Below are 14,348 nucleotides of genomic sequence, written 5' to 3' on the forward strand. Positions count from 1 at the left end.
GACAAATACAATGCATTACACTATTACACCACTGTGAAACTTCACCCCAAGTACCATTAGAATTCAATCAGCATCACTTGCACTGGAAAAGAAAAAAACAACCCCTACATTGGAGCTATAAAATATATTTATCATATTTTTATTATCATATATTTATAGAGCTATAAAATAACTTCTAAACACAGTCTACATGTCACTACTCATTTATGTGAATAAGTGCCTTTCAATTTGAAGCTTGTAATATGGATGCAGGCAAAGGGGAAAAGGTTTTATGAGGAATTCAGACCATATCAGCCCTATACACATAGTTAAACTACACAGAAATTACTTTTTTTATTTAATCAAGGTTTTCAATAGTCAGCCCCTTTTTCAAGTACCACTTACCAATACATACATGAAAACCTGATACAGGAATTTAAAGATTGACAGCTATTTTTATACTGGGAGGGAGAAGAAAACAGAACTACACATTCATAAATGCCTCAGTGTTGAAGTACTTCCCTAAAACAATATGCATGGGAACAAACAAAAAGGCTTCCATTCAAAGCTTTCCTGAAATATAGAAGAGCAAAAGAGGTGAGTAATTGCTTTCTAAAATTGTTATATATATTCTCATAACATTAACATTACTGCCTGCAAGCACAGTTCCAGTGCTCTGCTTCTGGAAGCCAAGCAACAGTCCACAGCACGCTCTAGCAACATGGAACTACAAGACCAAAAGACAGGAGTTTCTTATGGAAACAGTGACAAAAGTTAAATGTCATCATGCAAGCAGTACAACTTTAATCACGTTTTAGAGGTATGAGATCCATTCAGCAAAAAATCCAAGGAGCAATATGTAAAATGGCAAAAGATCAAGAACAGATAGCCAAGAAACACAAATCTGGTTTCAAGATACCTATGATACAGCTGTACAGTTCAATGCCTGCTGAGGGCAGTTAATACATAAAAACCCACATCAGACTCACTGATCTTGATTTTCCTTTATTCACAGTCCAATTAGATGAAGTAAACTTAAAAGAATGGGAACAACAAGCTGGTAGACCAATTGATCTCCTAAAACATGCTGCCAGTTAAGTATAGGACACCAAAGATCTGCTACTGACAATTATTCCACCTCTCTGATGACAAAAGTTGACAAAAATGCTACCTGTGCATTAAGGAGAAAGCTCTAATACACACTGTAATTTCTACAGTGTGTAACGGCTCCCTGCAAATAGGGTTAATAGAAAACAGGCAGAGAATTTACCCTAATCTGCTCCCCAGGGCTGTAGTACCCACCAGTTCTCACTGCAGCTGCTTTCTCTCTTGCTCAGAGTTGCTCTTTTCAGTGAGAAAGCAGACATTTTTCTCAGCCTGTTGAGCATTTATTCTGGCCTCTGTAGAACCTTTCCTACAGAAGAGTAAACACCAAGAGCCCAGAAGAACATACACCCCTTCAATGGGCTGTGCTATAGCCTCCTGAAAAAGCAACCTCAGAATTACTATTGGTGATATCAACCCATAACTATATTTCTGCAGAGACACCACTATTTCTTTTTCTTTTTTTTCTTTGCAAAATTCAGTTATCCAGGCTCACAGCAACCCATTAGCCCTTAAAGCTCAGTTCACTTTACAGAGCTTTTATTATGAAGTCACGAAGGAATAGCTCTCAGCATTCCTTTGCACTTACAGTAGCAACAGGTCACAGAAAGTTAGGATGACTAATTAGGTAATAAATGCAAATCTTTATGATTATATGTGGCAAATACTTGCCTTTTAAGTAATACAACAGCACAAAAATATGCATTTGCAAGTTTTCCCTTGCAAAAGTGAAAATGGAAAATTGATACTAATCAATTTAAAGTTTAAATAACATGCTCAACTCAATTCAGGGTGAATAAAATACAGGAATTTGCACAATCCCTTAAGAGTACTTATTCCTGAGATAGATTTCCCACTTCCAGTAATACATGCATTTCAACATAAAAAGCCACTACAACCACATAATTTTACTCTGAATGTGACCACTAAAGCACTGGGAAGTGTTCCATTGGCTTTTAATCAATACCACACCACCCAACAGCTCATAGCCAGAAAAATCCACACAGACTAAACTGTCCAAAGCTTCCAAGCAAATCTGTTGAGCATGCTGAAGGGAAAAAAGTTTTGCCTGAAAACTCGATTTCTCAAAGGGAGAAAAAACATCTTTAAACAGTTTTGTAGGTTGTAAAGTAAAATGTTTTATGGATATTTCATATACATCTCATGTTTCAGTTTCTTGAGCAGCATCTTTCATGATAGCTTAGCCTTCCAGTAAAAACACAGATGATCAATCAAACAGTAGGAAAATGTTACCTGCCTGGGTAGGAACTGACACCTTTGCTGTGCCTGCACTAAATGCAGCCATCTGAATCCACATGCAACAGCTGAGGAGTCAGCAGAGCATGGTCAAGGCAGAGGTTTCTTTACGGGCAGCGTATGTTGACAACCACGAGTTTCACATATTCAAGGTTACAGCTGAAGGTATAAAGGGGAGAAATCACTCCTGATCCCAGCTCCCTCATATGTGAATAAAACACAAAGATGCAGGATGCTTACATTACAATAAGCACAGGGCATGCATTCTCTCCCTCAAAAGAAAGTAATCCACTCTGTGGACAGCTAACTCCTCTGAATCACAACCACTGTACCACTCATACTCCAGCCCTAGGGAATAAAGAGTTTTAGTCAGAAATCAGCAAAGATAGTCAAAGTAAACAAGGGTCTTACTAAATTTTTCACTTGTCCATGAAATGTGCTTTGAGAATGTACATATAGACAAGAGGCTCAGTAATCTAAAGACAGCCTTCACTGTTACATTTATTAAGGAGGCAGCAGAGGCAACACATAGTTTTTGAAGAGCCTCGTGTCACTTCCTTAAGACACGATTTTTATGCTGATCTATTTAGCTACATTTTAGGAGTTGATGTTGGGTTTATATTCAATCCTCTAGAGTTAAAGCACAAAGAATCACACTATGTCTCAATCAGAAACAGTATACCAGAGCTCTATGCACATACAACCTATACAACCCATTCCATTTTTCTTGTGAAAGCCTTTAGAAAGATTACAGTTCAGTCTGTGCATAAAATTATTTCTACACTCAGTAAAATTAAACTGCTGATAGACTTCCCTTGCAAAAGGCTGGCTCCCACCTCCAGAAAGGAAATCTCCAACATCCATCATGAAAAAGGAATTACAAATACAACTATTTTTCTTCCTTTTAGGAACAGATCTACAAATAAGGACAGCTGTATTACACTACTAAGATCTTGCATTTCTTCCATGTGGCTGAACTAAGTGGCTATGGTGACTGAGCAAAAATGTACTAAAAAAAGTTTAAAAAATCCTGCTAAAGTCAAAATAACTACATGTAACCTAAAATAACTACATGTACCCACCCAGGTATCTCACAGTACATCGAATTACATGATAATGTTATATGAAGAGGGCAAAAAGCAACCTGACATGGGCACAAAAGCAAATCACAAAGACAGGAAGATATGACACTCATTGCATCAAGTGTGCAGTAGATCCGTGCTTCTCAAGTAACGCATGATGAAAGGCTTACTTAAGAACCTAAACACACAATTCATACACACAGCCTTTTAGAACCCACTGCTTAAGAAACCACAATAAATTATATCTTTCAGAGACTGAAGTGTGCTTTCAGCACGCTGATAACCTACTAACATTTAACTGACGGCAAAGTATCATGGCCCTGGGGACAAAAGCTCATCAGGTACTCAACTCTTCAATTAGAGATGGTAGTAAGGGCACATGTTGAAGAGGAGCAAGACTTGGATTCAATCCCTTGTCAGCACAAGGGTTCTCCACTCCAATCTTCCATCTCCCTGGGGTGTGACCTTGTTATCAAATTATAGGATAAACTGGGAGATCAGCCTGCTCATATTCTATTGCTGTTATTACACTATATCACATAGAATAAGCACCAAACCACAGTAAGAGAGAAAACAAATGGGAATGTGATCACTCCTGTAAGGAGGTTACTCTCAAAAAGGTCTTGGCTTCCCATCTTTGTCTTCAAAATGATGTGTTTTATTAAAAGGCTTTACAGCTCAAAAGGTATCAAATTCTGGCAGATTCAACTACTGACACTTTCAGTGTGATCTGAATCTTTTGAGAACAGTCCAAGCTTAAGTGATCATGACATACAAGCACCCTACCTCAAACCTAAACCAGTCCTTGCCATCAGCACAAGAAAACAAAAAAAACAGGGATTAAAAAAAAAAAAAAATTTTTTGCTGGTATAAACACCTCACAAAATTCAGAAAAATAATCACTTCAGAAGTTATTTTCTAAGTACATGAAAACTCTAATCTAAATCTCAGAAGAGACATCACATACCAAGCTTTCACATCGAGCCTATCAAATAACATACGCACAGAAGGCATAGTTTCAGCAGTTTGAAATATGCTCAAAATGACAAATTCAGATTGAATATAGGCAACTATGAAATATACTACACTTTATGTAGTTCAAACTTTTTACCTGTCTGGATTTCTGTGAAAAGCAACAATGTACAAAATACAGGTCTAAACTAATTTAAGTGACTTAAAATATTTCCTGTATATCTTTTTAAGCTGTCAGCCTCTGAAATCAGGGATGTATCTTGATCCAGAGAAGGAATGATGTTTTTTAAAGAATGCTAGAGAATAGATCAATTTTCTGAGGCAAAGAACTGTTGGTATCTATTGCCTTTAATAGGGAACGATGTCTTTTTTTCACAAGAAGCTTTCCCAAGTTAAATAGTAATGAAGCCTTACTTAAAAGTATATAAATATACATACACAGAGATTCTTTCTTTTTATTCTAGCAAAGAGGTGTTAGATATTTTTTAGCAGGCCAACTACTTATATCCTTTCTGTCAGCAGTAGGTGCCACCTTCAATGAGGGTGTGATTTATCTCACCCGAATTTGCACTCTATCAGGACTCCCTTAACTTTTCTTTTTCTTTTCTATTTTTGCTTTTCTTTTTTTTTTTTTTCTTTTTTTAAAAGGCAAGAAAACCAGACTTTTAAACTAAGGCATTTCCAGAGGCAAATTTCTCTCACCCCAGAATAGGCTCCTGAAACAGCTGGGATAAATGACCTCCATGAGGTAGTCTGTGAGCTATTGTAACTAGCTCAAACTTCAGTACTCGTTCTTAAACATCTGAAACTGACAAAAGAAAAATCTAGCCCCTGTTTGCACATGTACCTGTCCCAGGAATTCTACCAGTGAGAAGTTTCCAATTAATCCTGGGATCCATTCAAAGCCCATGGCAGTCTGCTACAAGCAGGTGCACCCTCATCGACTTGTCTCACAGATGACAAATGCTAGCCTATTTCAAAATTAAACATAATATCAAAAATCTATAAAACACAAAGAAAATATTATTAAAATTAGGCAGCAATTTTTATTTATGTTCACTATAAGTTACTATTTATGTTTCATTCAGAGCTATACAGCAATAAAATACTCAGAGCTATACATCAATAAACACACAAGAGCAATGCAAAGACAAAGCACCTGATTAACTTGGCTAAAGAGGCCTCTGGTGGCAGTTGTAAATAATAACTTCTCAAATTTATGAAATACCTATTTTGATGACATAATTTTCTATATAGCAACAGCTACAGACAGCAGACTTAGCAGTTAGATTTGCTGCGAAAATTTGGACATTACTGCTCATCTCCAAAGGCCTAACCATTTCAGGCCACCCTCCCTCTTGCCTACATCACAGCTGTTAAAACTGAGAGATGTATCTTTATGTCAAAACCCAAAGTCCTGCTCTCTGACAAGATCGCAGCAGAGACTCCTACCAGCAGAGGACCATGCACCCCAGCACTAGCAGAACAGCAATAAGGTTGCAGTGTATCACATGCACCATCCTTTTCCTCTGCATTCAGAGGATAAAGAGATTATAGATATATCTCAAACATATATATAAGACAAACATAAACACTTGTCCTCAGATTTATGGAGGCTGACATAAGTAATCATCTAAGGCAAAGGACAGCCTGTAACAGCTGATGATTTGCTTACTGGCTGGACAAAAGTAAAAGCAATCCCATTATCATTTAAGAGGCCCAAAAAGAACTTAAGCAGACCAATGGACAACAGAGGACTTTCTCTGGCATGGCCAACTTCTGTACTGCTCTCTTGGTCTTTGATATTGGCATCTCAGAAAGAAAATAACAAGTCCCATCACCAGAGCTGACCTTGTAAGCCACTGTCATCTGCAACAGCTACACCAAGCAGTCCCTCTGGGGATGCAGCTACAGCAAGTAGCTATAGCTATAGTTTCCACCCTTCTATCTATGCTGGCTGTCTAGGAGGCAAATTAAGTTAAAAAGTTAAGTGTTGCATACTACCAAATGCAAAACACTAATTATTTTCAACTGAGGAAAATATACAAGATCTACAGAAAGTAGATAATTTAACATTTTTCCCATCAGACTGGGCACCCTGCAGACATACTAACATAAGACCAGTGCTAAAAACATTCACTATTTGGTATCATTGAAAAGCTGCCTAGCCATGTGCACTTTATTTCTCTTGAAATAACTCTCTTATAATTCTTAATAGTAAACTCATTAGCAGATTTAAAGCAACAGGTCTATCTGTTCCATCATTCTATTTATGCCACAGTTACCTTAAAAAAGGTTCAGGATGGAACATAAGCTGAAAGTCTTCACAGAATATCTATTTTTAATGTACAGATTTGCAAAACATTGTACAACTAAAGCTATGCACTACCTAAGCACAGCTGTGATTTTTCCTGACAGCATTTCAGTGCAGGTCCAGTCCAACAAAACAGACTTAATGGCTCTTTCAAAGAGATACTTTGTTTTCATAGAATGTCAACTCAAATTTTTAGAATGGGAAAAAAACTTTGCTAAAAAAAAAAAAGAAAGAAAAAAGGAATAACTTTACTTCTTCATAATGGATTATAAGGGATTTATTACTGCCAAAGATTCTCTTCTTATTGATGACAACTCAACACATTTCATTTTTACAGCTAGTACATCCAAGTAATGTGAAATACACTGTAAACAAACATTGAAAACACATCAATTGAAAAGATCAGATTTATATGGGGCAACACATAGCTATGCATGCAAGCACACAATTTGTTACATATCCGTAACCAGACAATAGGACATTGCCAATAGCGGACGCCCAACATGGATCTTTCCTCCCATAATCTGCTCTGTCCAGCCCCACTGGCAGCCCCTCAGACAAATATAACAGTAAAATTAATACCATGGAGAAGTACAAGCCTTACCATAGAGTAGCAGACCAATGGCTTATCTTTCCCTTTATCACACTTAATCTGTTTATACTGTACCTTACCAAGAGCAAGCCCCTTACTGAGCAACTACAGAATGACAAAACACATGATTAATATATTCTACATAGAGTGTGTCAGTAAGGTGTGTCTAGTCTGTCCTATTTAAACATATGTAGAAACCAATTTAGCTGTAGATATTATAGCTTTTTGTCTTAAATTATAAACTGCAAGCACAGAAAGTACTTGATGAAACCACACATCTTTTTCAAGCCCACTGGTCTTCCAATTCCCTATGCTATTTTACATCAGTATGCTAAAGTTACTAGGCCTGAATTAACTAAGCTGCAGACATCTCTCAAGTTTCAAAGTGATTTGATCAGCAGCACAAAATGAGCTGGTGTACAGAGATTGAATTAGGACACAATGAGCCATACTCCAGTAGGACTGTGGATTTGCCAGCTTAAGGAAACTTGAAGCTTCATCAGAAGCAGCAAGCATTCTGCTAACCCACACAACTTGTCCAAGCTTAAATCAAGGGAGCCATTAACAAAGTAAGGAGTAAAACTTTGGCTATGCTCTAATCTCTAATTGTTAATGCTGTAAATAATCAGAGACAACAACTCCTGCAGAACCTTTTGTAGCACTGCAGTCCAAAAGCACGTTCACTAGCATTTGTGTTGCTGCATGGCAGCCAGGCAGCTTCTCTTCTCCTACAGTTCTCAAGTAGCTTGGTAAAAAGTCTTTTCATGGAAGAGACTTCAGACTAATTTTCATGAGGTAGCTATGGAAAAGACCTGGCTATAAGAGTGGTCACAAAGCAGTAATACTAACATTTATTTTGCAAAATCTAAGTTTATTCATATATCTATACCGTTAAAAGTACCTCATCACATGGGTAAATGAAAAATTAAGGGGGGGAGGAAGATCATAGGGCTTGTAAATGCACCAAAAAAAAATAATCTAACCCTAATTCAGGAAAACAGAAAAAAAGTTAGACAATAATCGGGAAGGGGGAAATCAAGTTTTCCAAATACAAGGTTTTGCTTTAATGATCTCCAGTTTGGTTTTGCTGTTGTTAGGTTTTGTGAAATATGGATAAACAAAACGGAAGCACATTATTAGAGACCTAAAACTAGATAAAGGTTTGGTATAAAACATCAGGGAATAAAAGATAAAGATCTCACTTGATCTCTTCAGACCCAAAACAGCAAATATTTCACAAAGAACCAGAAATAGTGGAAATGCAGTTTTCAAGCACAAGACTGATTAAATCCTGCCCTTTGTTTCAATGCAAAGAACATGTGTTCTAACACTATTTTGAACCCTGAAACATAATGCTCTTTCAATGCTAAAGCAAATGTTTGGTCCATGTAATGTGTACTTCCTCTTCAGAACAGAAAATACAGACCAACATACACAAGAGAACAAAATGTAGGCCTTTAAAAAAATTTAAGAACAAGGTCATCATTATTTACATTTAAATTGTTGTTATTCATAGGGATTTTTGGCTTGTTGTATTTTTAAATTAACATGCATCATTTCCTTACCTTGCAAATGGTCTCTGTATCCCAGGGTAAGATGGTCCTCAGATCAATAACTTCACAGGACACACCAAGCTTTTCTTGAGCCATTGCTGCCACCTCTTTGATCACATGTACCTGAAAAGGCAATGTATTATCACCAAGTAAACATTTAATTTGTTTAAGATTTTCTCAGTTATGCATACTGAATACAAGCAATGACTTAACATAATACCTCCATGTTTAGCACAAATGCTTCTATTTACTAATCTAATAAGCATTTCTTATTCAGTTCATTCTTATTTACTCCTTATTCCTAGTATTTTAGGAGCATTTCAAGAACTAACTTCAATGAAGAATCACTGAAAACAAAACTTGCTATCTAGAAAAGTATATTGCAGTGATCAGTATCACTATTTTATATTTCTAGTTAGTCTGGGGTTTAGGATCAGCGGTTTTTAAGACTGCAATTAAGCTAAGACCCAGCTATATCAGCTATATCAATGTATTTTTAGGTAGCAGTAGCATGGAGTCCTGCAAGAAGCATTCTATGCTTACTAGAATCTACTGAAAATGCCATAGATTGCCAAGTGATCATCTCTAAAGCATTATCTTATTAAGAGCTAGGACAGATAGCTAAGTACCACATAAAAAAAATTACCTGTAAACATCCAGTCACAACCCCTACAATTGTGACATATTGGCAATTTGACAACGTGGCCATTCACTGGTCTTTTAATTAATACATAATACAGTTTAATAACATTACAAATATTACATTATCTATTATAATTAACATTTTACTAAACCAAAAAAGTACTCCCCTCTAGCAAGAGGCTTGTACTGAACTAGAATGTATGTTGTTTACTATCCACCAGTCAAGGAATGTATTTAGCAGCATATGTAAGTGCATCAATGTAGATGTAAAACAACCCACATCTATCAGCACCCTTTTCATAAGATGTTATGATATGAAAAGAAGAGAAAGCAATACTGCATACATTTAAAATTGTATCCTTACATTATGTTATACACTTTAAAGCAAAACGTATTGTAAACACTGGCTTCCCTAAAACAAACATTAGCAAGCAAATGCTGCAACATGGAAAATAACAACTGCTATAACAACTCAGATTACACTCCACAATTATCTCTGCAAAAAGTATTTGCTCACGAGATACAGTGGTAAAAAGAACTTTTCCAGATGATACTGTAAATAAACTGGTATTTTCCTCAGTGTTAGAACAGGTTTGGACTAAGGCAGACGATCTACATCGAGCAACTTCTACGCATACATAAGGGGTTGGAGGCCAAGGACCATCCCCAAAAAGCAATTTGGATGGAGGTCATCTTGGTCTGGAAGGCAACAGATTTTAACAGAATGGACACAGTCAGACACTGTCAGGTGCCTGATGGTCAGAGAGCAGTATTAATTTCAATATAGAGCAAAAATCTATGCTGAAACTGGATTATTAGGACAAGGGGGAAGAGTTTTATGCTGCAAAATGATAGATTTAGATTAGTCTTAGCAAAAAAATCTTCACTGTGAGGGTGGTGAGGCACTGGCACAGGTTGTCCAGAGAAGTTGTGGCTGCCTCATCCCTGGCAATGTTCAAGGCCAGGCTGCTTGGGGCTTTGAGTAACCCAGTCTAGTGGAAGGTGTCCCTACCCATGGCAGAGGGATGGAACCAGATGATCTTTAAGGTTCCTTCCAACCCAAACCATTCTATGATTAAGTATCTAAATATGCATCCACAAAACACAAATATGAATAACTAAACACCAAAGAGCTATTTTAGAAGGTAAGTCAATACAAGCATTGCAATAATAAAGTGACATATAGCTTGCAGTAGTGGTTTTGTTTAAACTTCTAATACTTCTGCAGCTGTAATAAAAGGATTTAAGAATTTTCAACATAATACACGGGATAGGTATTTTTGCTTTCTCTCTGGATGTATAAGTGAGAATGTTTACCTGCTTCACAGGGGATAAGGTTTAGTTAATGACAATAAAAGACTGAGCACCACTGGAGAGGAACTAAAAGCCTTTACTGCCCCTCCGCTCATTAGTACCACCCAGAAAAGCAAGCATCAGGCCACTCCACCAGAGCAGCAGCTGCCAAGCAACTACCTAACGTCTGAAACCACACAAGAAGTAACCAGTGAGTACCTGCAATCACTAAGCACATTGACAATAAACTCTGGATTGGCTGCACATTTAGCAATCAAGTTCCAAGTTTATGTACACAGCCTGCAAACACCCTCAGCACAAACTCATTGAACACATTTGATCTGCAGAAGCCCAACACATCCAGAATATGCTGGTTTACTGTGCATGCACTAAGCATCTGTCCCTGTGTTGTATTATACAGCCACACCCACGGTTTGGTCAGCTCCCAGAGCTGGATTAGGGCTGCACATCTGTCCTATTACTACTCACATCAAAAGAACCGCCTCTTTGAACACTTGGCCTATATTTTCCAAGCTCCAAAGCACACCATCTTTTTGAAGGATGTCACTCCAAGTTCTCTCTGCACTACTGCCCCCTGGGTAAACTCAGGTTAGTATTAAATCTCCATGGCCAGGTTTCAAGCCATTACTTTATCAATTCAATTTTTGGGAATATTATGAGCATTAAGAATTCACCCATATGTAGAGAAATTTGCACTTTCAAAAAGGAACACAGAAAACTATAGAAACTGCTTTTTGCTGGAGAAATGAGTACAAGTAAAGATACTGAAGTACTCCATAATTTAATACCAAAGACTAGTAGCAACAACCATAGATATAAGAGAGTACAAAGCAGATCAGGTAGTCTGAGAACAAGGAAAATATCACAGAAAAGCAGTGAAAATTATAGATTAAAAAAAAAACCCACAAAAACCAAACACAACAAACAAAAGGCACAACCCAGCGATCAATTCAATACCCTTGTAATGATGAAAAGTTATAATACCCCCTCCTCTAAAAGCTTCTCAGACATAATTAGGCCAGCAAAACAGCAATTTCTTAATTATTGGTTAAAGGCAATAAAAAATTGCTAATTGCAAACTAGACTCAAATTTCTTCTCTACAATTCTTGAAAAAGAGCATTTATTTTCTTACCAGATTTTTCAATATTTGCACATCTTAATTTGGGGGTTAGGGGGAACAAGGGTTTTCCAGTCCTTCTTAAACAGCTTTCAAATATCACTGTTTGAAACAAAACTATATCAATCCCTATTTGTATTAAATATTCAGTGGATTTTAACCCTTTATATAAAGGAACCCCAGAATGCACTGTTTTAAATCATACAGTAAAAATCTGTACTTTTCTTTCAGCATACTACTCTGAACTCTCCCACTGCCTTCCTCAGAGTCATATCTCTGCCCCATTTTAAACATATCACTTTCAGAATCATGGATAAATCATTAACCTCATGCACAGGTACCTCTTTCACATTTCCAGAGTCAGTTTCAACCAAATTCAAGTAAAATCTTACATCGCAAAAAGCAGGTTTCATATAAATATAAGCACTGGTAATCATTTATTCAAGCATACAGTGATGGAAGATGAATGCAGTTTATTATCTGGCACCTGAGACCAAATACAACACTATTCAAACATCATGTAACACTTAGCCTAGGCTTTGCTGAATGACAAATAGCTTGTAAGATCCTTACTGACCTGAGTGCCCCAAGCAACCAGTGTCACGTCACTGCCTGTCTGCAGTACCTCAGCTTGAGACAGAGGAATGTAGTAGGGATCCACAGGAACTTGTTCCACTGAGTAAAATAAAACAAGGGGAGAAATAAGCACTAGATTATTTTACTACTCCATATTATCCCCTAAAAATATACAATAAAACATTTCTTCAATGTTAATGCCATCTAAAACAATAGGCCAAAATCACATTGGGTATAAGCCTTTACATCAAAGGTTTTGCTGTAACTAAAAGTATTTAGAATCATAGAAGAGTTAGGGTTGGAAAGGACCTCAAGATCATCTAGTTTGAACCGCCCTGCCATGGGCAGGGACACCTCACACTAAACCATCCCACTCAAGGCTTCATCCAACCTGGCCTTGAACACTGCCAGGGATGGAGCACTCACAACCTCCCTGGGCAACCCATTCCAGTGCCTCACCACCCTAACAGGAAAGAACTTCTTCCCTATATCCATTCTAAACTTCCCCTGTTTAAGTTTTAACCCGTTACCCCTTGTCCTGTCACTACAGTCCCTGACGAAGACTCCCTCCCCAGCATCCCTATAGGCCCCCTTCAGATACTGGAAGGCTGCTATGACGTCCCCACGCAGCCTTCTCTTCTCCAGGCTGAACAGCCCCAACTTCCTCAGCCTGTCTTCATACGGGAGGTGCTCCAGTCCCCTGATCATCCTCGTGGCCCTCCTCTGGACTTGTTCCAGCAGTTCCATGTCCTTTTTATGTTGAGGACACCAGAACTGCACACAATACTCCAGGTGAGGTCTCACGAGAGCAGAGTAGAGGGGCAGGTTCACCTCCTTCGACCTGTTGGTCACGCTCCTTTTGATGCAGCCCAGGATACGGTTGGCTTTCTGGGCTGCGAACGCACGCTGAAGCCGAATCATGTTCATTTTCTCATCGACCAGCACCCCGAAGTCCTTCTCCTCAGGGCTGCTCTGAATCTCTTCTCTGCCAATCTGTAGCTGTGCCTGGGATTGCTCGACCCAGGTGTAGGACCTTGCACTTGTCATGGTTGAACTTCATGAGGTTGGCATCAGCCCACCTCACAAGTGTGTCGAGGTTCTTCTGGATGGCATCCCTTCCCTCCAGCATATCAACTGAACCACACAGCTTGGTGTCATCGGCAAACTTGCTGAGGGTGCACTCAATCCCACTGTCCGTGTCAGCAACAAAGATGTTGAACAAGACCGGTCCCAACACCGATCCCTGAGGGACACCACTCGTTCCTGGTTTCCAGCCAGACATTGAGCCATTGACCACAACACTTTGTGTGCTGCCATCCAGCCAGTTCTTTATCCACCGAGTGGTCCATCCATCAAATTGATCTCTCTCCAATTTAGAGACAAGGATGTCGTGTGGGACAGTGTCGAACGCTTTGCACAAGTCCACGTAGATGGTAGAGTGCTCTACCCTTGTCCATCAGCTCCATAGCCCCATCATAGAAGGCCACCAAACTGGTCAGGCAGGATTTGCCCTTAGTGAAGCCATGCTGGCTGTCATCAAGCACCTTGTTTTTCATGTGCCTTAGCATGCCTTCCAGGAGAATCTGCTCCAAGATTTTGCCAGGCTCAGAGGTGAGACTGACTGGTCAGTAATTCCCCGGGTCATCCATTTTCCACTTCTTGAAAATGGGGGTTATATTTCCCTTTTTCCAGCCATCGGGAACTTCACCTGACTGCCATGATTTTTCATTATAATCATGATTTTTAATTATACAGTTAAAAACACATTCTATCTAGTGTTTATGTTAGATGTCACAGAAATAAGATATATATACATATACACAAAAATTATGGTAAGTCTTGGTG

The 14,348-nt window shown here is 38.4% G+C and overlaps 1 protein-coding gene across 3 annotated transcripts in view; it reads right to left on the reverse strand.

Annotated features, from left to right (window-relative positions):
• BCKDHB (branched chain keto acid dehydrogenase E1 subunit beta) overlaps positions 1 to 14,348 on the reverse strand; it is a 121,842-nt gene that overhangs the window by 64,758 nt on the left and 42,736 nt on the right. For all 3 annotated transcript variants that reach the window (XM_065681378.1, XM_065681376.1, XM_065681377.1), the window contains exons 7-8: positions 12,505 to 12,602; positions 8,866 to 8,976 (exon numbers count right to left, since the gene is read on the reverse strand). In XM_065681378.1, coding sequence (XP_065537450.1) covers positions 8,866 to 8,976; positions 12,505 to 12,602 — 209 coding nt within the window. The remainder of the gene's footprint in view (positions 1 to 8,865; positions 8,977 to 12,504; positions 12,603 to 14,348) is intronic.

This window comes from Lathamus discolor, chromosome 5, assembly GCF_037157495.1.
Source record: "Lathamus discolor isolate bLatDis1 chromosome 5, bLatDis1.hap1, whole genome shotgun sequence".
Taxonomy (NCBI): domain Eukaryota; kingdom Metazoa; phylum Chordata; class Aves; order Psittaciformes; family Psittacidae; genus Lathamus; species Lathamus discolor.